This window comes from Plodia interpunctella, chromosome 9 (assembly GCF_027563975.2).
Source record: "Plodia interpunctella isolate USDA-ARS_2022_Savannah chromosome 9, ilPloInte3.2, whole genome shotgun sequence".
Lineage (NCBI taxonomy): Eukaryota > Metazoa > Arthropoda > Insecta > Lepidoptera > Pyralidae > Plodia > Plodia interpunctella.
The window spans coordinates 2,495,630-2,523,221 of NC_071302.1; the positions used below are offsets into that span (position 1 = coordinate 2,495,630).

General features: G+C 35.5%; 1 protein-coding gene across 1 annotated transcript; it reads right to left on the minus strand.

The window, feature by feature from the left end:
• Positions 1-1,904: 1,904 nt before the first annotated feature.
• On the minus strand, positions 1,905-20,602 carry LOC128672586 (uncharacterized). Its single transcript, XM_053749835.1, has 6 exons — positions 20,465-20,602; positions 11,507-11,643; positions 9,859-9,973; positions 5,335-5,533; positions 4,313-4,478; positions 1,905-2,378 (listed from the first exon to the last, which is right to left on the minus strand). The coding sequence occupies exons 1-6, from the start codon at positions 20,469-20,471 to the stop codon at positions 2,265-2,267; spliced, it is 738 nt and encodes a 245-aa protein (XP_053605810.1). The 5' UTR covers positions 20,472-20,602; the 3' UTR covers positions 1,905-2,264.
• Between the last annotated feature and the right edge of the window lie 6,990 nt (positions 20,603-27,592).

The following is a 27,592-nucleotide window of genomic DNA, read 5'->3' on the forward strand; positions in this document are numbered from 1 at the left end:
TCAAATTGGACAGGCAATTTTAATGATTCTAATCTCTAAAAAAATATTAAATTTTGATAGCACATTTCTGAGAAAGGATTATCTTGAAGTCTGGAAATTTCCGCGTTAGAACGAAGCCGAAGCATAGTGTAAAAAGAGAGATAATTGGAGATGAAGCTGTCAAATCACAAAAAGAGATGTGTAAATATATCATACACATGGTACAAATTCATCTTTAGACTAAAGTATTACCGCCAATGTATTACTGTAAACTTACCATAATCTTTTATGATTGCGAGGTAATTATAAAAGTTCGATGAGTTCGTAATGCTATCAAAGTCTAGGCAGTTTGCGAAGACTAGCACAGCCACACCAATCAAAGATTTTAGGCACATTTCTATTAGCAATTTACTAAAAGCAGCGATGTGATTTTTAATCATCTATAGAGAATTTGATAACATTGTCAATAAATATAAATGAAATTCTAGATGAAATCAGACCACAAGACATGAGTTCTGCTTAAGAATATGTCAGATTATGAGTAGCAAAGAGGATGGCTAGAGTTGGAGTGCGTAGAGGTAAGGATTAGTTTGAAGTTGCCAGTATGTGGTTTCTTTGTCTATGAACTTTCCTATCTAGATTAAATATTTTATTTATGTTAGTATTATCGACGTAGAAAGTTAACAACAAAGTTTAATGATTATCAGATTTATAAAAAAAGGTTCCATTTTTATAACAAATTGTACTGTCATAAATTTAAATGTCTGTGTAAAAGTTTTCTAATTTCCCTGGTAAAGCTATTTGGAAATAAAATATGCTAACGAGATAATTTATCTTTTATTTAACCATGTCCTCATTTAAAATTACTTTTTTATCGTTGATGCTAAGGGGTGAATTTTTTAAAAAGATTTGCGTTATATTGGGTTATTTCAGGGTGTACATCATCTATCAATACTTCAAATATATCGAATATTAACACCTACTTCCTTACGTATTATAAAATGTCTGTCTGTCCGCGATAAATACAAAAACTACTGCACGGATTTTCATGAGGTTTTCACAAATAAATAGTGTGATTCCTAGTTATCGTGTTTTTACCCGAGCCAAGTCTGGGTGCCGCTAGGAATTTTATAAACCCAGGTATCATTATTTTTCATGTCCTATTTGAGATTGTGTGTTTATGGACAGACAATTTTTATGTATTTTGATATTTCCCATTCGCGATAACATCTACATTTATATTGGGCCTTTTTCAAGTCAACATTTCCACCTTGTCTCTCGTATGTGTGTATACGAGAGACAAGGTATTAATGTTAATATAGCTATTGCTACTATGGAAATATTGATTTTGCGTTGCCAAATACATGATGATACAGATACAGAAGGCTTACCACGAATACTTAAGCTCTAAGTCTCTTTTTCCCACATCGTGTTTGTAAAAAAAAAAAACAGAGCACGTGTGGACGCAATGACGTGCTACGTTTCATGGTGGCCCCAGTATCACGTCTTACGCGAAGGAACTCGAATACCAAGTTTAGCTGTGGCAGGTCTTTGTTCGGTAACAGGAACGAAATTATAACTTTTTATTACAGATAATTACACGGCTCTTATATCGTCATTTATGGAGGCTTTTAGCATGTGTTCGTAATACAGCTGTCGCCATAATCTGGCCGGAGGTACCCATGTTCTATATCAAGCGCTGGCAAATATCTGTACTTGTGATCCCTGATACGTCTGGGATTTTAGGTGTGATGTGCTTGTACCCGTGTTTGTTTCCATCGATATACGCAAACAAACCCATGATATAAGCTAGTGCTTAGAGTAAATCGTTGAGTGTGATTCATTTATTGATTAATAGACTATGGTGGTGTAATCCAGATCATATAAAACTAATATAAAAATAAAACCAGAATTATTTTCAAGGTTTATTATTACAGATTTATTTGTTACAAAAATATGATACAATTTATTTACATAGACGTGAAAATAAGGGTCATGTTTCATATGATTGTTTTTTACATGTCAATGACTAGAATAATATCCTACTATATTCATCCTAGGAAGAAAGTAGATAATGAAGTTTTATGTGATCATTTATTTAAAAAGGTAACAGAATCACCGAAACGTGTTCACATCTTACATCAATCGAAGATACACTATAAACTGTCCACAAAACCTCCTCCTTTTAATATTGAGTTAAAAAGGGTTTCGCAAAAGTCACAGGGGATTTTAAAACACGGAAGGTCCATTAGTTTACGGAAATTCCTTCACGCGGCGCCACTGCATCAGGAATTAGGGTCGTTGGGGAGCTGAAGGTCCTTCTCTTTATTTAATGGGCTGTTCCCTGGTTCACCATCTCCGCTGTTGCCACTATTGATAGCCACTGATGTTAATGGTACCTGACGACAAGATAGGTCAAAAATTAATACATGCTTACAACTAAAATAAGCAAGTGTAGCAGTTTCAATGTTCGTACATTGTCTGATCCTTCTCACTACTGCAAAGGCTGCCAAGTTTATCACCATCGAATCGTTCGACCGAAAGTAATATCCATCTTTCAAACTACTCGGTTAAGAACTCAACTTAACTACTCGGTTTAAAGGGTTGCTTGTTGTCTTTCATTTTCTCCGTCAACGTGAATAGGATACGATTTCGTTATAACTTTAACTACTGGGGATACTCCGGCTAACCGAAACGTCGGCCGTCGTCGGTTTGACTAATATAATAATAATATCTGAAACGTTTGAATAAGTTACCAGTAACAGGCTTTGATTCACTTCTAAAATCGGTAATTAAGAAGTAGATTATCAACTTTTATTAAATAATAAAAGTTCCCGTGCCCGTGAAGTTCCAAGATTTACTACTACAAAGCCTACTATTACAAGTAGAACTAATTTAGACTTTCAAGACAGCAAATAATTGAGAGTTCAACTGAAGTTTTATTTGATGATGACAACCGCACGTCAAGATCATTTTACGTACCTTATCTCCATGTTAATAGAAGTGAGTTTGTCGTATTTGATAGAGTTTACATTTCGTAGACCGTACATCTCATTTCTCGGCTTTTGATGAAATTAATTATTACTTTTCAGAGTCTATTAAGTGATATCAGCTTTTATAACTTCCCAAAATCACTTTTAGGGGTAAATGAAGATTGTATTAACAAATCATTGAAACATTAGTTCGTAGAAGCTATATACGTAAATTAAATTAAAACGAATTATATACGAATTTTACAAGATAATCGTCAATTATTTTAATTTCAAATTCATACGAGTCATAAACACATTATCTATTCGTAATAAGATAATCCGTACATAATTTAATTTTTGAGTTTATGGCCTTCATAGAGATTGTCAGACTCTACTAACATAGGATAAGTTTACTAATACATATGAATCTTTCTCGCGAATTTGGAAACGAGTAATTTTTCAGTAATTCATTCAAAATAGGTACTCTGTAACTGGTCTAAAGGTACTCCCACATAGCTTGTTATATAACACTTGTTGTCTCTTTTCTTAACACATTCTTGACAAAAGAGTATCAAAGACAGGAAATGTTATATAAAATTTTGTAACATGCTGTGTTAGGTAGGACCTTAAGTAAATAGGACCAGAAGAAGTAGCCTAAGAAATGTTTTAATCATTTTTACACCTGTGTGTTAGTACGCACATCGTCTGATTGGAAGATGCTAGGTATATGAATAGTTGAATATACACATGTCTTTAGTTCATGCCTAAAGACACAAATGTACTGTTCAAACACCGACACACATTTAGATACGATATGGGTATCACATTTACACCGTAATATGAAACGCAAAAACGTAGCAAAAGTACAAAGATTGGGAAGATAAAACTAGCGAAATATGCAAACATTTTTATTCAACACACGTTAGCTCAAAGTGGATATTGTTTTGTTTCCCTAGAGACTGCCTGTGGAAGCGGGACGCGAGGGGAATGTATACGGATGTAATGGGCTATATCCCTTTCATACACTCAGCACGAATACGAACGAAAGTGCCCTCTGATTCAAACGTTGAGATATCAGAATTTTTCACATGCATCGTAATAGAATTTTTGATTAGTATTTGTAATGTTTCGTACCTTTTAAAATACGTGAAGTTTTAATAATTTAACTAAACCAACTCCAAATTTAACTAAAACAATAAATACTTGCTCAATTTTTCTGTATACTTCATTGATCTTTAACATCCACTTTTTATAGTGCACTGCGGGTAGTGTCTTGAGTGACCGCCAAAATGTATGAAGACGGTGCCGTGTGTATGGCCTAAAACCATAGATTAGCAAAAAAGAAAAACCTTAAAACTTACCATAGACACAGCGGTACATATATGAGTGTCTGACTGCCTCGGTGGTGGTGAGAGTGACGCGTCGAACCTCAAGTCCAACTGCAGCATGAATATCGCCGCAGCTAACGTAGTGAGGGACACAGACAGCTGTGCTCCGGCCACACCTATACATGTTGTACTGCCACACCTGTACATAAGAACATATGTATTTATCCTTTCAGCCGCCGTCGAAACTATCTTTGGTAACCAGAGGGCGAAATTCGGGTTTGCATTTCACTTCTCACTATAATAATAATATAATAATAATAAATTCTTTATTTACTAAAGGATTTGTACAACAATTTTAACTGATAAATCTATATGATAAATGAACTATCAGATTGGTATGCTGCATTTAACTGCGAATCGACTGTATAGTGAGATGTAAATAGATAAGTGTAGTGCGTCTTTGCTCAATTTCAGCACCCAGATGCGATCAAAGATTTTACCGTTCTTGTTCGCTTATAGTTGAGAACAGGATATATCAGCCATTTTGGGCACATCAGTGAAGCCTTTAATATAATTCGCCTATAAAGCCTTAAGCACTAATTCGCCGCCACTTTTACATCATAATGTACTGTCATTAAAGTATTTTAGTGGGCATAAGGCAGGACAATAAGTGTTAGGCACCATATTGACCTTGTAGCCATACATGGTAATATTTTCTTTGCTCTGGTTAGTTAAAAAATAGAAAATTATTTCAACTAGCCATTTATGTCCCACAGCTTGGCAAAAGCCTAATCTAATTTCTTCTACGCATTCTGTCTTTGGTCTTTTAAATCCATTCCTTGTCACAATCTGTGAGGATGTGTGTATGTAGGTATTTATGTTTGTTACTCTTTCACGCTAAATCTACTGGAATAATTGTTATGAAATTTAGTATACGGATAGAATATAACCTGGAATAAGATATGGAGTAGTTTTTATCCCGAAATTACTACGGGAGTGAAGCCCCGGGGCGCAGCTAGTACTTAAATAAAAATAAATGCTGCAGTAAAGCTCACCCAATATTCATAAGAGACCTAATACAAAACGCCAGCATTGCTGTGTGAGCTCCGACGGCGGCTGTCCACAGTAATGTCAGCGGTATTGCGGCGCAGGGCGAGGGGCCCAGGGCCCTCCAGGGCGCGCCCCAGAGCCGGCTCGAGCGGGACCTCGCTGACACCCAGCCGCCGAAGCCTCGACTGTAGTATACCGAGGTTGCTAGAAATTAATACAGATATTACATGCAGTAAAATCGACCTAGTAGTGGTCGATTGGATGCTATTTGATGGTTGTTATCACTACATATGCATAGTACAGTCGAACACTTTAACCAAACCTAGGCATGTAAAATCTATGAATTTATTTTATCTTATTTAGTGTGGGATATTTATCTGCGGTACTTAGATATTTTTCTAGGTGTACTGTGCTCATTATTCGTTTTTAGAAGATATATCGTTACGTCATTATTTTAGAAGATATATCATTAAAATAAGTTCCAAATTGGTAAGTATTCGTTTCTGTGAAGTCGATCGATAGTGCGGCAGACCGAGGCGTGTGCTTGATGGAACGTGCGATAACAAATGCATATCGATTCTGCTAGCACTTCGTGTATGGCAAAATGATCATGTTCCCGCTTGTATTCCAAGCTGTGACGTGAAGCCAGAGATCTACGTAAAAAATAAAGCAATAATGAATAACAATCTGTCTCTGTGACGCATTTGTGGCTAAATCGAAATGTGATTTTGAGGTAATTTGTAAAGATTTAGTCGAAGAATACAGGTGAAGCTATGGCTTCTTTTTCATCCATACAGAATACTATTTTTAAAATAGAATACAATCATCAGTATTACATTGAATCTATGCATTGAATCATTATAATTTTTTCATTCGTCTTCGAATATCGGCCTTTTCTCCAGCCATCCTCATACAGTTAAGACAGACATGCTTCCTATTATTCCTTCCGTCTTCTCTCTCGACTGGACGATCTCTTCCTCTGGAGATCTCTTTTGGTCTCCATTCTAACCTTTCCATCGCTCAGAGAACACAGAACTATATAAAATTAATGTTTTAGAGTTAATTTATCGACATCATTGTCGTTTGCCCTATTATGCATAAATTCTAATTTGAAATTAACCATGAATAATATACAGAAACCGAAAGGGTTCCCTAATGGGTCAATGGTGACCTTAACGAAAGGAAGGGATGACATTTTCACAACGAATTGGCAAACAAATTTCGGGGTGAAACGGAGTTAAGCTCAAATAGAACAACATTAATTAATTCGCATTTTAAGAGAAATATATATATAACCAAATAAATTAAAGGTAAATAAATAATAATAAATAAACAAGTATATTAGACAAATCACACAGATTGAGCTAGCCCCAAACTAAGTTCGAGACTTGTGTTATGGGATACTAACTCAACGATACTATTTTTTAAAATATATTTTGATAAAATGTGAATGAATTTACATTTTGTCCTTGACGGTTTGTTGATTTGGTGAATTTCATGAAAAACATTCAAGTACTTTATGTAGGTAGGTAGTAGGCAGACCCGATGGAAACAGCTAGTTATGTAGGTACCTTTGATATCTTCCATTATAGATCTTACATAAGTAAGTACGCACGTATTTCCAACCGTTGTGTATACGGGGCGCAGCTAGTAAAATTATAAATCTTACTGCATCATCCAAACGTGTAAACAAAATTTCAGCACAATCCGTTGAAGATATCTGCTTCAAAATTGAATTACAAGATTCCAACAGAACAAATATAATTTCTCTTTAAAATAGTATAAATAAGATCTATTGGCATTATTCTTGAAAGCAAGATGTTGAATCTTAATAAAAAAAGCGGGATTATTTCGTCAAACGCGGGACATAGGTATTAGAAAATTAATAGATACCTACTAAGAATATATATATATATATATATTTTTCATATTTTTTAATAAAAACAATTACTTAGCTAAAATTTATTGAAAATTTTAAGGAACTATTTTATAAATTTATTCCTTGTGCAAAAGTGCAAAAAAAAAACACGACATCTTCATGATGTCGTGTTTTTTTTTTCATCTGACTACAAATCGAAAAAAGCGCGACAGAGCTAACCCGCGCGAGACAGTAAATTCTGGCCTCAAAAATCGGGACGTCCCGCCAAAATCGGGAAGTCTGACAACGTTGGTCCCAATTGATTGTCTGATCGCGTGTAATTTAGAACACATTGCCGACACAGAGCAAGATTAGTATTTCAGAGGGATCACTTATGAGGTTATCGCGAAGCCTTTGAACATTTGTGGTTCTGTCGAGTAGTTCGTGCATAATTAAAACTGTTTATTGTTAGTTTCAGTATACTACATATCACATTACGTTTGCTTTTAATACTTAATATATATATCTCGCCCAGGGAATCAGCATTATTATACAACGTGGCAACGCTGCCAGCCTTCCGGGCACATTACCTCGAGGCAACGAATTGACGGGACTGGCATTTTTGTATTATATTTATTTTTTCATTTAAGTTTTTCGTTTAAGTTTTAATGTTTAATTGAAGTTTTATTTTAATGTTAGTTTTAATTGTATTAATTTAGTTTTATTATTTTTATAGATAAAATGTAAATTCAAATATATAAAATCAATAATTAATACTTATATGTTGGTTGAAAGCGTTATTAGAAAAGTTTGGTAATTTAATTTATTTAGATACTTGTGTAAACCGAAACACGGTTTTAATTAATATGGGAATGGCTATAAAGAAATCAATATCGGGTCAACGACCGTATATGATTGGATTGGGATGTTTCCAATAGACACCATATCCGGAAAATCGAGGCACACTTTCCACTGGCTACTGCTAACATAATACTGCTTAAAAATTTGGGATGCCATAGTAACGATTTATTTAAGTTTTCCCTGAGAAATATTATGTCTCTCTATACCCTCATCGGTGGCTGCCATTAGATGATCTATTGCCATTACATGATTGTGTTAGGGCATTGGGGGTACGACGTAGATGCTAAATTGTTTAGAAGGAGACACCTTACATTTTGTAAGTTGAATTAAAATCACGATCTAGTCAGGTGTCCTTACACCGACTCACTTGGGGTTACCTCGATGCTTTTCTCCCCTTATATTCTTTACAATACTCACGTATGGCTAATCTTATCTAAATTGTTATTGTTTAGGAATTTTGAAAGGTTTGGATTTTTGTATCTGTGTTACTATATTACGCCATAACTGTTGAAATACCATAGATTACAATTATTAACGGAATCTCGAACAATATAAACAACAAGCATGAATATTAAAGTTACAGATAAAATTAATTATGTTCCATAAAATGAATTAACCTTTTCATGGTAATTACAACACCACTTTACGACTCGTATTCAAAACATGAACCTCGACAGAACATGTCCTGAATTTTAATTAATCAATTATACAGTCAACCGAACATCAACCTATCAAGATTCATTGAAAATGCGCCGATATTACCAGGTTACATCTAGTCCTCATTACTATCTAGCTTCGTGTTGTTCCGTTGTTAACGTGCGTTAAGGTCCGTCGAATCAATTTCTGCGTGGTCCGTCCACGAATGTCAAGACTGTGATGTTAATGTTAATAAATGGAAACGAAGCTTTTAAATAAAATAAGAAATAAAATTGGAGAAAACTGTATGAATTTTTGTATTTCTTCAATGACAAGCAACAAACAAGTGAAGGTATAAAAACCCACAAACAATTAAAAGAAAAAATTATGAAAGAGGCTAAAGGTCTTAACATGCCCCCGGGCGTTGAAAGGCTTCCCTCCTTTCAACCACAATCTGTTGCAATAGGCAATGGACAAATCTTGTTGAACGCCCTCCTTATAACTCCAGTGGACGTTCTAATGTCAGCACAGTCATGCAATGAGGCTTCGCTTTAACTTGATTTGAGAAATGTAGTAGGCACTGTACGTATGCAATTCATATCGTCATCATTTGCGGCATTATTTTGAAGATTTCAAGCAAATTTACCATCGAACAAGTTTCATCGATAGATGCGTTCGTTTGAATTTTTGCGATTGTGATTTTTTTAAATAGAGAAAAACTATAAAAAAGTAGGACGACCTCCGTGGCCTAATGGTCATCATGCCGGACAGTGTAGCAGACACTGCAGGTCCCGGGTTCGATCCCCGGTCAGATCAACATGGAAAATGATCTTTTTCAGATTGACCTGGATCTTGGATGTTTATCTATATATGTATATGTTATAGAATATAGTATCATTGAGTTAGTATCCCATAACACAAGTTTCGAATTTACTTTGGGGCTAAATCAATCTGTGTGATTTGTCCCTATATACTATTCTATTATATTAAAAGATAATTGGTTAAATAAACTCGGTCCGGGCCAAAGGTATGGAAAATGATACTTGATGTGTAGAGGAACTTCAGAACCGTAGCAGAAAACTTCATAGAAGAACTGCCGCTAACACAGACATGGCATGGGAAAAGCGGACCTTCTTTATTATGGCAGCGGAAGGGACTTTGACGAGGAAGATACCTGCAGCGAGCACGGTGACGGCCCCAGCCGGCACTCCCAGGCCTAGCTCCAACTTCTGTCTCTCTTCCAGCCAGCCGACTGCTCCGACGACCAGTCCGGCGATTCCACACACAATCTGACCAAAAAATACATGTTGATCTTCTGATCAACACCTAAGTTTTTGTATAATGAAGTAACGAACATTCTCACTCACATCCATATTAGTTTCTCATTTAGCAGTAGATATATTTTTATCCATTTGATTCTTCAAATGGATGAAAATATATCTACTGCAGTTACTTCATTGTATACAAAATCTTCAGGACAGTTTTCGACGAAATTTAATACGCGGGTAGAATATAACTTGATAAGCTTAAAGGATACTTTTATCCCGAAATTCTTGTGTGAGGCCAAATTAGTTAGGACAGTTTTATAGGATCGTGAAACCAATCATGGGCCTCGTTCTAAGATCCTGGAGATAAAGTTGAATGAGATAAAATGTAATTTCTGCTGCTGAATTTCCTCCGAAATCTATTTAACTAATTGATTTGTTGGCGAGCGCGCAGCGTCTTGAATTTACGCAGAATTTCTCTAACAAAATGGTTCGGATTTGTTTAAATATGCAAATGTCATTACTTGGCTTTGTTTATTATAGCTGAGCACATACATAAATTACTATCGTAATAATGAATAAAAACATCTTTTGTACTATTCACTTTCTTCTCTGAGCGCTACTTATTTCATCCATGCTTTATTTTATTCATGTATAAAATTTTAACAAAAACCGCACACCGCAATCTTATAAACAAGTTAGATTTAATACGAGACATGTCAGCATAGAAACATGGTAACTTTATAACGTATAAATTAACTAAGTAATGATTTAAAGAATGAATATTCAATTTTGACGTTAACATTAACCTGCGCAGAAAAACGTAAAGTACCTACGTGGTTTTAATCTAAACGATGGCGGCGCGCAGGTTAAAATTAACGTCAAATTAGACTGGTGCAACCCGCTATGAGAATTGTCTTGTCTTGAAGTTTTATCCGGCCTTGGGACAAATAACAAATTTAGTTAGTACATATAATGCAATATTTTTTTATATGCGCCAACGAATTTTTTATATGCACCGGAATATGCGCCAACGAATTCTATATTATCCCTTTATAACACTATTGGTGACAAAACTATGCTAACGTGAGTACCTGCAAGAGACGCAATATAAATTATCCCTGATGGATTAAGGTCTGGTCGTCGAGATAAATGAGGAAGTCGGGTCGGACATAAATACAGATTTATTGGTTAAAATCCACCTGTACCGGGAATCCATTATTTGGGTAACAATATCTACTTATTTATTTATTGAATACTTTAAATTGTACTTGTATTCTCTTTTCTCCACCTCGCTTCGGCGTCGTTTCCATTCGCGTCTGTGGCTGTAAAATTTACACAATACAAACGCAGTAAATTATGATGCTTAAAGCCGGCCCGGCTGCGTGACGTCAATCCTTCTTGAGAATTCAAGAAGGATCGACGTCAGGCAGGTGAGCCGCTTCTAAAATCACAGCTGTAACTTTTTTCGCTGATGTTTTTGGCGCAGCCTTGAACATGCGGGATGAGAGAGAGAGTGGCATTAAAGAAACATCAACAACAAATATCACAAGTTACCTGTAGCACCCTGACCCTCAAGGCTATCGCGAAGGGGTATAGCTGGATGCCGGCCAGGTCATCGTCTCCCTTGGAGGCCCCGCTCACCCCACTACACACGGAGTGTTTGCGAGACCACATTGCCGACGCGTACAGAACTGAAACAAACGGATCGTTTGACTCGTCTCCATGGAAATTGGATGAGGACTTGACGACCCAATCAAGGGTAATTAAATCAAACACGGCAAAATATATGAAAAATTGAATTTTTTTTACAAATGTTATTCATTTGTGGTGAGGGTGCCAAACCATCACCTGCAGACGTTTATAAGGGAAGACTTTTGGCCGCAGGGAGTCGTGTAGGCTGCCTGCTGTAGTTATTTAATATTTATAATTTTATACGTATGTTAGTCTGTAAGGTATTGTCACTAGCGTTTGTATTAGGTTCTTACACTGTACTCATGTTATTACCTGAAATAAAATTTATGATTAATTATTTACCCGACTGAATCAGCGGAAGAGTGATGTTTTTCGAGTGTATATATAGTAGGTACAGTGTAGATGCACCTCCCTGAAATTAATCCTGAGAGCGACCATGTCCGTTGAGTTGTGCCGTGATATACATAATTGTAAAAGCCAGGAGCATTTAGTATTATAGGATTATGTGGTATTGTATCACTTTTATCGGAAACTGATTAAAGTAATTGTTTCCGACGCGCGAGCCGATAACGAGTTTAATGTATGTGACCTAAATTTCTGGTAATGCCCTGGATAAATAAATATATGTGTAGGGGACAAATCACACATTGGGACTAACACAAATTGAGTTAGTCCCAATGTAAGTTTGAAACTTGGGATATGGGATACTAACTCGACGATGCTATATTCTATAACATATTATACATATACAAATAAACATCCAAGACCCGGATCGATCTGATAAATATCATTTTCCATGTTGACCTGACCGGGGATCGAACCCGGGACCTCCGGTGTAGCATTCCGGCATGATACCATTAGGCCACGAAGATCGACAGATATTCTGGTATATTTGCTATACCTACCTCACACGTATGGACGTATGGGCAAATCGTAAGACATACTTACTTATAAGCCATACAGATATAATGTTGAAGGTAATATATTTCGTGGTCATAAACGAATCTTACGTGCGAATTACATACCTAACCACAGTTTTAATTTATGTACTCAACATATCAGAGTTAATAAAAACTTACAAATTGGATACTAATTAAAAAGGTATTAACTACTTATTTGTATAAATTTACTCTAGTAGGCCCACGACAGAAAAAAAAGCATTTGCGTTTTTTTTTTTCTTTCTTATCGAGTGTGTTATTGCTAACACTGGTGTCAGATTTTATTCAAGTCGCCCAAAGATTATTTTTCTGAAGAGGCATCTGGAAAGTAACCGCATGCACACTAATAAACTAATAGTCAACCAGTGTGTCGGTTTCCACGATGTTTTCCCTCACTGGAAGTGGTGGTATGAAGACTATTCATGAGTCAGATTGACATCCATGTGGCACGAGTAGTATTCGAACCTGGGATATTTGCAGGATACTGAGTCGCACGCTCGCAATATACAGTTTAATCATCAATTATTTGGCTGGTCGAGTGAAATCACGCGATTGCATCACAAAGCGTGGTTGTGGTGTGGCACGTTCAATCGCCATTTTCCGGGTACAGACAGAAACCTAATAATGTGGCGGGAACGACAGTTGGACGTGGTCACGTGGCCGCTTGGTCAAAATTGAAAATGGTTTCGTGGGAAAATGAATAAAAGCCATTTTGAAACAAACCACCCGAGTGACTAAATCAATGGGATTTTAAGAGAACGATTCACCGAGAAAGGCGTGTGCACTCACATCCCGTATCTTCCCGTGTACGTCGTCCGTGGCGACTAAGGGACACCTTAACCTAAGCTTAATAAACCTTTCTCAAGATTACACTATCTATTGGTGAAAAACGCATGAAAATCCATGAAGCCGGTTTTAGTTTATCGCGAACAGACATACAGACAGGACACGGCAGAGACTTTGTTTTATAATACGTAAAGATTAAGTATAATTTTCCAGAAATGTCCATTCCACATTAAGCTCAAAGTCTTTTGATAAATTAATTAGTGCTAAGAGAAGTAATTTTAATTACCCGAGCTTTGGTTAAATTTTTCTTTTGAGTCAATTTACATTACTTAATCCAAGTTTTATTCTTACACCTTATTTAGATGGAAAAGTATTTTAATTAAGGTATTCGATGAAATAGTTCTGAAAGGTGTTGTAGGTAGGTACCTACAACACCTTTCAGAACTATATACTATTCGGCTATATCAGGGGCGTCCTATCATAATAACTGTCTAATAATATATTATAAACAATAAAAAAGAAGAAAAAAACTATAGAAAATAAATTAATTCAAAGTAAAAAAAAGTATTTTCACGATATTAGATTCAATTTGTTAATAATACAATTTTATTTTTACTTTGAAGACAATAATTTATTTCGAATAAATTAAGTAAAAATACAACATACTTTATTATACTATACTAGCTGCGCCACAAGGTTAAGGGTACTTTTTATCCCGAAATTCCCAAGGGAGCGACCCTTGGGAATTTCGGGATAAAAAGTACCCTATGTGTTATTCCAGGTTATACCAAATTTCAAAACAATCGGTCCAGTAGATTTTGCGTGAAAGACTAACATACATACAATATACATCCTCACAAACTTTCGCATTTATAATATTAAGTAGGACAATATAGAATAGAATCTAATAACATTCATAGGTACGAGAAAGGTACCTCCATTATACTCAATAACATTAGGGCTAATGGTATCCCATTATATGAACCTTTATTATTAGATTTTCCACGATTTCGGGTACCTATGTACTTCAAAGAGATGTTTTGCCTTCGCCAATTTCTATGTAATATCAAGAGAAAAATCTTATACATGATTGTTATATAACTAAAAATATTTTTGATTAAGTATCTACTCGAATCTGCATCTGCTTGTAAACGTCCTACCTAACAATATAAATGCGAATGTTTGTGAGAATGTTTGTTATTCTTTCACGCAATATGAACTTTGCTACACGGGTAGAATATAACCTGAAATAATATATATGGCACTTTTTTATACCGAAATTCCCATAGGAACGCAGCCCCGGGACGGAGCAAGTATTTCTATATAACATCAAATAAAATAATAGAGCTTAGCACTCACATTTTATTTTCATAAAATATATGTAAAATACATATATACACACGGGGTTCGACTCGTTATTTTTTTTAATACCCAATTAATTTTATAAAAAAAAATAGACATCTTTTTGCTGTGATAAAGATCTTTCAAAGGTTACATTAAAAACTACGTTTATTATATTTACTTAAAGGGTAGGTAGTATTTGACTGAAGATATTTAACTTCGTTTTGTTTTAGAAAAAAATGTAAAATTGCACAGCTTTAAAACGTAATATGTACGCATTTAATCCCACATTTCAATGTTTTCTAATGAAAGTTGAACTAAACGGTTTTTTTTTTATTCAATCGAGTTCACAATTTCACAAACCATTATTTGGCATCACACGGTTCATTTGTGCATTCAAATGAAGTGGCTTGGTCTCCAGAGAATTTTCAACTTATTTCCTATGGAATAAAGTTCAAATTCGTCAACTGCGCTGTGCGCTCCATTGGTAATTTTTCGTTACTTTTTATTATATATGTAAACAGAAGTGTTTATTTATGTTTGCAACACGATATAGAATATATTTTTCAATCAAACAAAAGAAATTATTCAAAATCAAATTTTTCATCATTAACATCGTCGTTCATTGTGCAATAAATTTGTGCTACAATTTTTTTCACACATAAACTATTTCAAAGCATAACAGTTTGTTATACAACTAGCCTATTAACATTACAAATACAATATGTACACACATGAGTAAACTCCTGAAGCTTTCGTCTCTGTCTCAGTGCCAAATTTAATTTTATCAAAATCGTTCCAGTAGTTTCAATACAAACAAAAAAACAAACCTTTTCTCCTTGTAATATTGATATTAGTATAGTTATGGCAATATATGTATGGTCCCCTCAATGGTTGTTTATTCACTTGATCTTTAACATATTCCGTTCCACTGCTTGGCAAAGTTCTCTACTAAAATTAACTTGTATGCGAAAAACATTGTGGCTATATATGTACAAATGTGACTCTTTTGAGTCATAAATTTAATAAATATAATATTAAATAATAATGCAGTAAATATTTATGTGGATCAAGGCAATGGAACCACGTGGAAGCCGCTTTTCAGTTCCATAATAAGATTAGCTAAAATGTTTTACGTAAGTACATTTGTTCTAAAGCTTCATCCTGAAGGGTTTATTGGGTTGGGACAGGATTGAGTGCGTTTTGCTGTGTCAGCGCAGCATTCAGGAGTGGAGCCACAGGTTGGAGCGGCCCTCTGCTGGGCGTAGAACCGTCGAGGCTATTCGTCCAGTTTTGGCCCAGTGGTTGGCGAAGCAGCACGGTTCGCTTTCGTACCGCTTGACGCAGATGCTTTCAGGGCATGGTTGCTTCGGGGGGTATCTGTGTCGAATAGCGGGGCGTGAGCCGTCTGCCGTTTGCCACCATTGCGACGGATGTGCTGACGAGGACGCCCAGCACACTTTGGAGGACTGCCCAGCCTGGGACGAAGACCGCGCGCAGCTGCGCGCGGTTGTGGGGGACGACCTCTCCCTGCCGGCTGTCGTAAGACAGATGGCCGACAGCGAGACGTCGTGGACAGCGGTGCAGGCCTTTGTGGAGAGCGTAATGCTCCGCAAAGAGGCGGCGGAAAGGGAGAGGGAGGATACAACCGACCTCCCCATTCGCCGCCGGCGCACAGGGCGCAGGAGGCGGGCATACGCCCTGCACCTGCTGCCCCCACAATAGGGCCGGTCGGGTGGCGGAAACGGGATTTCCCGTCGCCCGGCTTAACGGCCCCCGGGTAGAAAGGCGCGCCCATGCCAAGCGCGCCTTTACCCAAGCGGGTAGAACTGAAGGCTGACGAGCCGTCCCGCTGGCCGCTCCGAGGAGAGCGGCCGAGCCGAGGCCGCCGTGGTAGCGGCCGCCGCGCCGGGTCTGTGGAGCGAGAGTAGCACATGGTCCCGGCACAAATGCGGTTGGCGTTGGCATCGTGTGGTTTTAGTGGGTTCAAGTCCCACACACCTGTCCGGCTTCCCGTGGCCGGATGGACGGGACGAGGGTCTTTCCACACGTTAAAAAAAAAAAAAGGATTGAGTGCGTTTTTGATATGTAACATCTTTATTCCGTGAAAAGTGCTATTTAATATTACGAATAAGCGCCTTGTTGTAGTTGTAACATCATTGTAAATGATACTTTCAATTTTAATTTTATTTATTCATTAATTTATGTACACATAATAGTGTAGATATAAAACTTAGAAATAAGAAATTAAGTACAAATGTAAGTATTACTTTATTCCTATAGAAATTCCTTTGAGTAGACCCGCTAAAGAAGATTGGAACAAGTTTATATTTTGTTAGACAAATTAAAAAAACTCCGACTTTCAATATTCATTTCGCTACAACTTTTGAACGGCTGAACCGATTTTCATCAAACATGGCTCGGGATAAAATTATCTATGACACAAAAAAAAAAAAAACTAAACGAAAATCGGTTCATCCGTTTGGGAGCTACGATGCCACAAACAGATACACGGACACGTAGACAGACACGTTAAATTTATAACACTCCTCTTTTTGCGTCGGGGGTTAAAAAGAGGCTTTGGCGTGTAATGAAAACAAGAGATTCACGTGTCCTAATATAATATAATATGAGACCTAAATATTTATTACAACAATTATTACATATATCTTGTTATCTCTTTGTGAATAATAGAAGACGGTATTATATCAATATGGGTAAAGCCTGGGTGCAAAATAAGTCTACATAATAAAATTAATGATGTTTGTATGCGAATAGACAAGGGATGTACATCATTGTGCCAAGGGCTTAATGTATTATGGTCGGATAAACTATATTTATGAAATTGGCGAGAGCCTGTTTTTGAGAACATCAAAAGAGTGAAACCTATGGTTAGGAAATGATTTTGGAATTATGGCGAATGTGAAATAATGTTCAGCCGATCTACCTACGTAACCTATATAATGTAAAAGATTTAAAAAGGCATCGAAGTATAAAAGACTACAGAAACAAGATTCGGAACATAGAAGCTAAAATCGAATGGCCAAGGCTGTAGTATTAGACAAAAAAATAACAAGGTAGGAGCTTAGTACCTATTACAAGGTGATCAAAACCTTTACAATTATGAGGACTTAATTTATATAATAATTATAAGGATCCAAGAAGAAAACGTGACTTTGTGGGTAAAAAAGAAAGACTATTGATGACCTAATAATCCTTATCCTAACTAATATTATAAATGCGAAAGTAAGTTTGTTTTTTACCTCTTCACGCTCTATCTACTCAACCAATCTTCTTGATATTATACATAGATGATAGTTTATAGTATAGAGAAGGACTAACTAGAAAACTTACGCAGGCGAAGCCGTGGGCAACAGCTAGTATATTTATATAATAGATGATTTCATAAGACTAACACTATCTATATTATCCGATAGACAGAGGAAAACCTTTCGGGAGGCAATCTGCCAGCAATCTAATTACTTGTAACTACTATTATGTAAAAGATATATTATAAATACATAATTTTATTGTATATCGGTTTTCACACGAGATATACATCTTGGAACAAACTCCTTCTCAGAGTGTTTGTGGCGTGACGGCGGGTACATAAAATTCATGTCACGCAGACATAATGTTTTATTTATTTTTCCATCTGTTCTGTTACCTTTAGGAAGAATATGAATAGCGATAGTTGACCTTTGCACTTTGGTCTCAAGTAATGGAAGTTTTGTAGTTTGGACTACGACGTCCAAACGACGTTTACGTTTGGATATAGACGAACTAGCGACCTAGCGCTAAATCTCGATAAACATAATCTCATTCTTAGAAGTCGGGTAAAAATAACTATGTGTAGGAGCCAATAAGTCAAGTAGAGCGACAAACGGTTGGCGGGCTCCAGTTCAATAAACTGCAAGAATAATGTGCAATATGCATCACTGTGGCAACGTGACTTTAATTAGAACTAGCGTGAAACGCACGGTCCGGCGAAGGAAAACATTGTGAAGAAACTTCCATTCTAGTTGTAATATTTATAAACTAGTATGTGAAATGGAGTGACAAGCCACTTCGTTAATATCGCCAAAAAAGTCGTTGTGTGTCTTTCGTTCCACTTGATGATCACGATTCTAAGCAAAGAGGTGCACAGTGCACCTATAAGGATAAGGACAGGTTATTTTTATTATTGGGCAGGGAACGAGTGCCGAATAAAATCAATTTTTGAAAATACTTACTATATACATACATAGACTTACTTAAGTATAAGAATCACCAGTATTAAGGTCAGTGAAATATAGGTACCTATTTTACAGTAGTGTGAACCGTCGCCTTTGGGAGTAGTAATAACAATTAATTGGGTATTTAAAAACAGATATATTGTGACAAATGGAACAATAGTATCTGTTTATTGCATTGCCACACGACTATTCAGGAAATTTAATTAAAACTAGTGTGCAAACGAAAGCGTTCATAAACTTTCCGCTTTTCTAATTAACTATGTGCCGATGAGAAATAAATTTTTGGAAGCATACATTTCCACATATGATTTTTTTTATTATCTGGGTAGTACCTATTCGTTCTACCGTTGTGTATATCTGATGAGCTCTGCAGCTTGTTTATTCATTTTATTATTTTATAAATTGATAATCATACTGGACTGCCACCATCGGAAGTCCTGGGTTCTGTTCCCGGTCAGGTTGAGATCGAAAAGATTAACCCTTATTAACAGTAAGGAGAACTAGCGATTATTTGTAAGCGTTGGAAAGCTTTACCTGGTTTCAATTAATCGGTTCCGATTGAAAACGCCACTATAATTAATTGCTAGCTTTTTGTTTGGTAACAAAGCTCGTGCTATATACTTAAAAGTTTTCAGCACAAGTAATGTCAATAAGTTTATATTCAAATATTTATTTTATATTTGCAAAACGATTATTTTAAAGATATACAAATGGATTTGAAAAGATGGATTTAAGAATATATTTAAAAATATATCATCATCAATCGAGTGTGTTATTGCTAACACTGGTGTCAGATATTATACAAGTCGCCTAAAGGTATTTGACATGACATGAATTTTCACGACTACTTACCGCCATTTAGTGGCAGGTAGTCGCATACACACTAGTGAACTAAACTGTCCACCAGTGTGCAGGTTTCCTCACGATGTTTGTGGTGGTCGATGAAAACTATTATACATGAGTCAGATTGGTATACAAACTCATAAGGCGCGAGTAGGATACGAACCTGAGATCTTTCGATCCACAAGCGGGCGTCTTAACCATTAACCACTTTAAAAAAAAAGAGGTGGATTATGCAATGGATGAAGCTGTTGTATTGTCGATCCACGCTATGGTTGTTTCATAAACCACATTGAAATAGTACAGTACAATATAGCTAAATTACTTCCATCGTTAAGAACATACAGCTAAATATAAAAATAAACGTAAAATAAATATTGATTCTAATCTATTTGAAATTAATAATTATTTAAGGTTGAGAATGATTAAAATTCCTTCAATATTATAAAACAAAATGTCGCATCTGTCTGTCCGTTCGCGATAAACTCAAAATCTACCTAAGTAAGGTTTATATTTATGTATATAATTTATTACGTTTGAAAAATTATGCTAGTAGCTAAAGGAAATTGAAAAAAAAAAACTTATTCTTTAAGAAAGCTATAATGATCTGCCATAAAAATATTATTTTCTATACATAAAGTAACTAATGAAACGAGATGTATGAAGCATATGAATATTACCAGGCATTTAATTCACAAATTACACATTCACATTTGTTTAAAATCAACTCGACACCACTTTGGCGTTCAAACTGAAATATATATTACTGTACAAGATCGAAAACTTTTCCCGCGGGAACACACGATCATCCCCTTCGGCTGGCGAAACGGCACTGAAATTCCTGAGACTTTATCCCTATAATAAGCGTTATATTCCTATAAAGATCACATTGGGCGAGTGTTGAATTAGACAGGCAAGTAAACCAAGTTCAGACTAATTTATTTCTCAATGGAGAAAGTAAAAGTAAAAGTAATTTTAAACAGACAAAAGTGTATGTTAAAATGACTTTATTGCACACAATAAAATACTAAATAGTGGAGAAATTACAAAGTAATTAAATGAATCAAGAATATTGTTTGACATTGACAATTAGGTTAAAGTTATTCCGCAAAACTAAGCCGTGCTTATGCCGTGTATACAAATTTTCTCTCTTTGTATTTTGCAAAATCGCTCTCAATCTCTACTTCAAAAGTAGAGATTGAAAGCGATTTTGTAAAATAGATTTCCCTACCAAAAAAATAATCCTCTTCTTACTAATCGCCTACTGAATCGCAAGCTCGACCAGTCTAAATCTTATATATAAGAGTTCAATGTTATTGCTTGTATTACAGTTTGATAGACGATCCTAAATATTATTGTTATTTATGCCAGGAATTACGGGTTATTGATAGATATTAAGGCGATGTTGTATTGTTCTCCTGAGGTTATTTTTGTAAAACGTGTTTTATATTGCGTCAATGAAACTGTTCAAAGCTCCTTCATGGATAAAATATGTCTTCATTTGAGTTCGAAAGTACTTGTTACTACATATAGCTCTAGACACCAAGTGCTATGTAAGTACCTATTTGTTGAGTACGAGTAGTACCTAGATTGAGAGGTACATTAATTATTATCATTTATTTGTCACACAAAACAGTTTTACCCATGGAATTAGTAGGTACTCCCTTATTAAATCTATGATTTTACCACAAAGCATTATACAAATAATAAGAAAAGATACACTTGTTTTTGGTTGTAGTACCAAAAACTTTAGTGTCAACAAGTAAATAGATCTGCAAATCAAAGAAAATCATAATGCTGACCATAAAATGTGGTGTTTGCTTACCATTTGATCGTTTGCTTATTCTATCTTTCTTTTATCATCGCGTGTTCTCGGTTCCATTTGGGGCTGCAACGCCGCGAAGACCAGTATCAGCTTAAAATTAAAACGTAAACATTTTGAGAACTGATTTCACTACCAGCCGCTTGCTTGGCGTCAACCTTGGGGAATAGTCAAGGTTATGCCCTTAATAGCCTGTTACGACATTCGTGTGAGTATATAAAATGGTTCTCTGTACAGGCCCCGCCATACTGCTTAGCACTGGTATACAGTTCGTCTGCTGTTTCGTCTACTTTATCGAGTGTGTTATTGGTAACACTGGTTGGTGTCAGATTTTATTATATGTTATGTATAAAGTCGTGATGCCTCTAAGCAAAGTCAATTAATGATATTCACCAAGTATACTCAAGCGTGAGTTCTGTATCAGACGCAATCGACACTCCTTCTGATTCAGTAGTAGAAGTGATTTATCTTCAGTTGTCTGTTGAAAGCCTAAAAGCCACATCGTAAAACATGTCTCTTGGCGTTTATTCAATCCATTAATTCGGATAAAGCTGGCTACCCACTACTATAATAATACATTTTCAGCGAATGTTGACTGTATTTTGGAGGTCATGTAAAAAATTGGATTCTGTAATTCATTATTATCAATATTTTTACTATAGGTAGGTGGAGTAAGACGCTGATTAAAGGATGAATAAAATTAATAAAAACTATTTACTTTTTAACACAATACACTGATATGTGCTTAGTATAATGTAAATGTCTACACAAGTATTACCTATAGTATTTATCTACATCGTTTCAGTCCACTGGACATGTGATTTGGGCTCCATGTATATTTTTCTTCGTGTCGACTTTACTAATTGGATTTTTATAGACTATAGAATTAACAATAAAAACAAAATTATATCAATTTAAACTAAAAACTATCTAACTCAAAAATAACTTATAAATACCTATAAAATAAAAATGAAGCGGTGGTGGTGTAATGGTTAAGACGCCCGCCTGTGGATCGAAAGGTCTCAGGTTCGTATCCTACTCGTGCCACATGAGTTTGTATACCAATCTGACTCATGTATAGTTTTCATCGACCACCACTTGCTTCCGGTGGAGGAAAACATTGTGAGGAAAGCTGCACACTGGTTAGCGATAACACACTCGATATGATGATGATGACTTTAAAATATCTAGAGAAAATAGACTACATATAGTAGTTTTAACCAGTCATAACCAACGCATTCCGTGTGCACATCACATCCAGTCCACAAGGTGAGACGTTATCTTCTCAGAGTCTCCACATAAAGGTTGTTTGAGAAACCACAGCGCACCAAGTTGTCTGCTTCGATTTCCACACGAGCACTGAGGGCTGTTTACAAAACCACAATACACTAAGTTGCTTTTGCAAAAAATTACCAATGACCAAGCTCCATGTATCATGCTTTATCATGATCGTATTTCCCTTCCTGCATGATAGAGGTTCACAATGAGATCAATCACAGAGCCGTTGCGATTGCCAACGCTTTTTTATTTCAACGCGGAAAGCTCTAGTGCCAACAAGGCCTTAAGCGTATTTTATCTTTAAAATTGAAAAAAATAGGCGGTCATCAATCTTCTTTTGTGGGTAATCTTGAAATTTTCTCAACTTACCAATAATTAAGAGTTCATTCTTTTTATTTGAATAATCTTTATACTCCATTGTATTATTAAATGACGAAGGAAATTTTTTGTAGAGGATAAATGTATTATGTATCAAAGTCGTTTTCCGTTGTCTGACCCTATGTATAGGTTCGTTTAGATCTTAAAAACTACTTAACGGATTTTGATGAGGGTTTTATAAATAGATAGTGTGATTCCTGAAGAAGGTTTAGGTACAATTTGTTATTATGGTTTTACGCGAGCTTCAAAAAAATCTAATATTTTATAAGACAAAGTTGGATATATCCCTTCGTTTCCAATCGATTCCAAACGACGGATACAGGAAAAGAGGCAGTCCCAGAACGAGATAGTAGCATGAGTTAAAAAGATTCGACTAAAATAGCAACATAACACGAAGGACAGGAAAAGAAGTTTGGTATATAAATAAAGAATTTTAGAAAAGACATAATATGATGAATATTTTGATATATTTTTTATGAAATGATTTTTATTTTTATTTTTTATTTTAATATATTGGTACACCTGCGTAGTAAAATCGACAGCATATCAAATCAACTTCGCTCTGTTGGAATTTCGCCTCTACTACCACCTAATAAAAGTACACAGGGTTGCTTAAAGTGTAGTTGGTTGTACGTCATAAAAATGGACATTATGACACAGAGTCACGCAGTAGGGACTTCATTCATATTCATGGGGATCGTAATCACCTGGCCACCGAAATTATGTGCCCGTGTAACATATTACGCTTTATTAGCAAAATTTTGGAGTACGAAAGTTATTATTTCAGGTAAACGACGTACAAATCTATCTATACTATTATTATAAAGAGGTTAGCGTTTGTGAGTTTGTGTCTTTAGGAGTTTGTATGTTTGGGGCTGGTAATCTCCGAAACTACTGAACCGATTTCAAAAACTTCTTCACCATTAGAAAGGTACATTATCCAAGATTGCTATAGGCATATATTTTATCTCAAAATTCCCACGGCAGCGAAGCCCCGGGCAACATCTAATGGTATATTTTTATAAAGTTGATTGGTACTAAAAGCTGTGTACAAAGTGTTCTGGTTTATATTTTTATTGAAGTTGCCATATGTAAGGCATTAGACTTTTACGAAATCGAGGGCTGCTATTTAAGATTCCGGAACTTGCCACTATACATACATACCTAAAGAATATTTCGATTCTTGGTGGCCCGCCACATTTTCTAAGTACCTTACGAGAAATGAAAAAAATATCGCCACAAAATATTTCTGTCCAGCTTACGAGCATATAATCCTACGTAGTTGAGGCTACGTTATCCCTGGACATCTCATATCCGGTTCCAGTCCGTGACGTCACTCCATTTGATATAGTCAGGATATCCGGCTGCGGATAGCTTTTACTACATATTGCAAAAGCTATATAAACTTCTATCTACCTTTACTATGTTGTCTGCAATCAGAAAATGTAGACAGAGAAAAAATTATAATATGCAGTCAAATTTTATATATACAGTACATGTTTAGGATTGAAGATGTCTTTAGTCTTTCTATGGTTGACGTCAAGTAATTTCACAAATTTTATGGCTTGTAGTGAGAAGATTTCGACAAATTGGAAGAATGTCCGGACTTTGTCAGGGACCGAAATGGGTGGAAATATAAGGGGGAGACTTTTGTCCAGCAGTGGGACAAGTCTAAGTAGGTAATACTTGTTGTTCGCCGCGAACTTAGACCTCGCGAAGACAATATATTTTTACAAAATTGTGAATTTCAAAAACGACTTAACCGATTTTGATACCCCACGAACTTTAAAATTCTATTGACATATCCTATGTTATACGTATATGTAGCTTTTAAATTTCATCAAAATCAGACCAACGGTTCGAAAGTTATCGCATAGTTATTACAAAAATAAATACATATATACCTACAACTACATACATACAAAATATGTATTTTTCCCCCAAGTCGATTTGTAGACATCGTTCGCTTCGTTCGCTCGGTCAACAAATAAAACAATACGCCAGATCGGGGTTCGCGGCGTCACATCCCAAAATGCAATCGGAAGCGACGAGCATGCAAATATAGTGAGAAATAAACAAGAAAATTCTGCAATTTGTTGTGCCCGGAGGAAACAATGAAATCTGTGTTGGACGCGACTATCGGCACTTTTCCTCTTATCCTTATATAGATAGCTGATATTGCAATGTCCTTAGGGATATCTTGCGAACAGAGATTGGAGATAATGGAATGTAGTTTCACGATCTGGGTACAGTTTGGGATTCTTGGGACCTTTTGAATGAAGGATAATTTTTAGTATTTGTAATAGTAAACTACATTTATATTTTATTAGTCACCCGACTTCGCTTGGGTAAATACATACAAAATTATACACCTATCTTCTTTTGAAATCGCACTATTTATTGGTGAAAACAATACAAAAGTTTATATACCTACAGACTGACAGATTAACGCGACACGAACTTCTTTTTATAATAGGTATGTACGGATTGTTTGAATGCACGCATGCACAATATCCGATGCCGAAGTCCCAACTATTCGAATGTTGGTGTCGAATGGAAACTATTCGAAACAGTTTCCATTATAACAGATTGCCGACGCGACCCGAGACCGGCCGATAAAACCGAAGTGCCCACTTGACATCGACTGCATTTTATATGGACCGATACGAAAACAGAAACACTAGATTTTTGGTCGTAAAATATCAACTTTGGTTATAAAATATAACTTTGATGGGAGAACGCAGAATTCATTTCGCAAAGTACGAATTTGTGATAGTTGAGGTTAACAAAGTTAAGTAATTTTTGGGAAAACGTGCGATAATGATATTTCACTACATAAAGTAGATTCACATGAGATCAACATAAAATTTCTTGAACAAATTGATCAAAGAAAAGTACTTACTTATATGAGAGTGAAACAAAGAATTATTCATAAGTCAAGAGCTAGAATCTTTATTTATTATAATCTTAAGAACGTTTAGATATAAGATTTAGTTTTGAAGCAATATATACCAAATATAAATTTTTGTACATAGTCTTCAGGTTTTTTACTAGAATAAAAGTTATAGAATTTCATCTGGTCGTGTGTTGTAAAAATCTTTTAACATCTACATAGTTGGCGAAGGACATTCGATGTTCAGATCTGCAAATTGTCCAATCTCAATTTGAGTCAAAGCGAGACAAGGCTACATTTCTTGGGGTTTTACTTTAAATTCACAACTGAGTTTTATTTTTTTAGAATATCTTGGATTAGTCTCCCATTTTAATTAAACAATTGCTTCTTAACGTGTAGACTCGGCGAATCATATTTGTGAAGGCCAGTAAGAATATATTTTTTTCTATATTTTTTCAACATTACATACATTACACACTGAATCTGTGTCTGTCATTAGATATTATGCCTGTTGCAAAGATTAATTCAATCAAACTAACTTTTGACCATTATTAAATTGTCAAAGATTGTTTAGTTTCAAGAGCTTTCAATTAAAAAATCTTTTTATAATATATTTTCTGTTGTCTTGCCATTCTTTATCGAATTTTTTGATGTCATCCGACCATCTCGTCGTCGTCAGTTGGAATCGATGAGGTCAATCTGTTATGTCCATCTCCCCGGATGCATGGAGGAAGTTAGCGGAGGCTTTTGCCCAGCAGTGGGACTTAAACAGCTAATTTAAAAAAAAAAAACATATTTTATTACAAACTGCACGCAATCAAGGCGTTATAAAAATATTAAGTGTATTGAATGAGCAATGGTAGGGTGTAATATAACACAGAAGTTGCTGTGAGATCAGCAATCTTGTCAAAATTATACGATCGTTTTTTGTTAAAAATTTTCATCTGTAAAGTCCATTATATTCCCAACTTCATGGCTCTCGAACCCGGAATAGAATACTAACATTGAACATAGCTGTGTACACGTTGAGTAAATACCAACATTAGCCTTAGCTAGTTACGTACAAATCATGTTTAATCTCTTACACGATGAATGTCAATATCTTCAAAGTTTTTAATTCTAAAAAAAAAATCTTGATTTAGGTCTTGAGTTTGCACTGTTGGTGTTACTATATAATACTCCTGAACGGTGACGTACCGGGTTAATTTTTATCTAACTAAAATATTATTAAATCTATTAATAAACCCAAGATACCGTATTTACCTTCATCATATGTATATTTTGCACAGATATGAGATGTAATCACAGACATATTAATATTTATCACATCTTATTTAATTTATAAATTATATCTGTTATATTTTGTAAAACTCTGCAAAGGTTCAAGACAAATAGATACATTATGGTTACATAAACTTAAATCACTATGGTCACGTG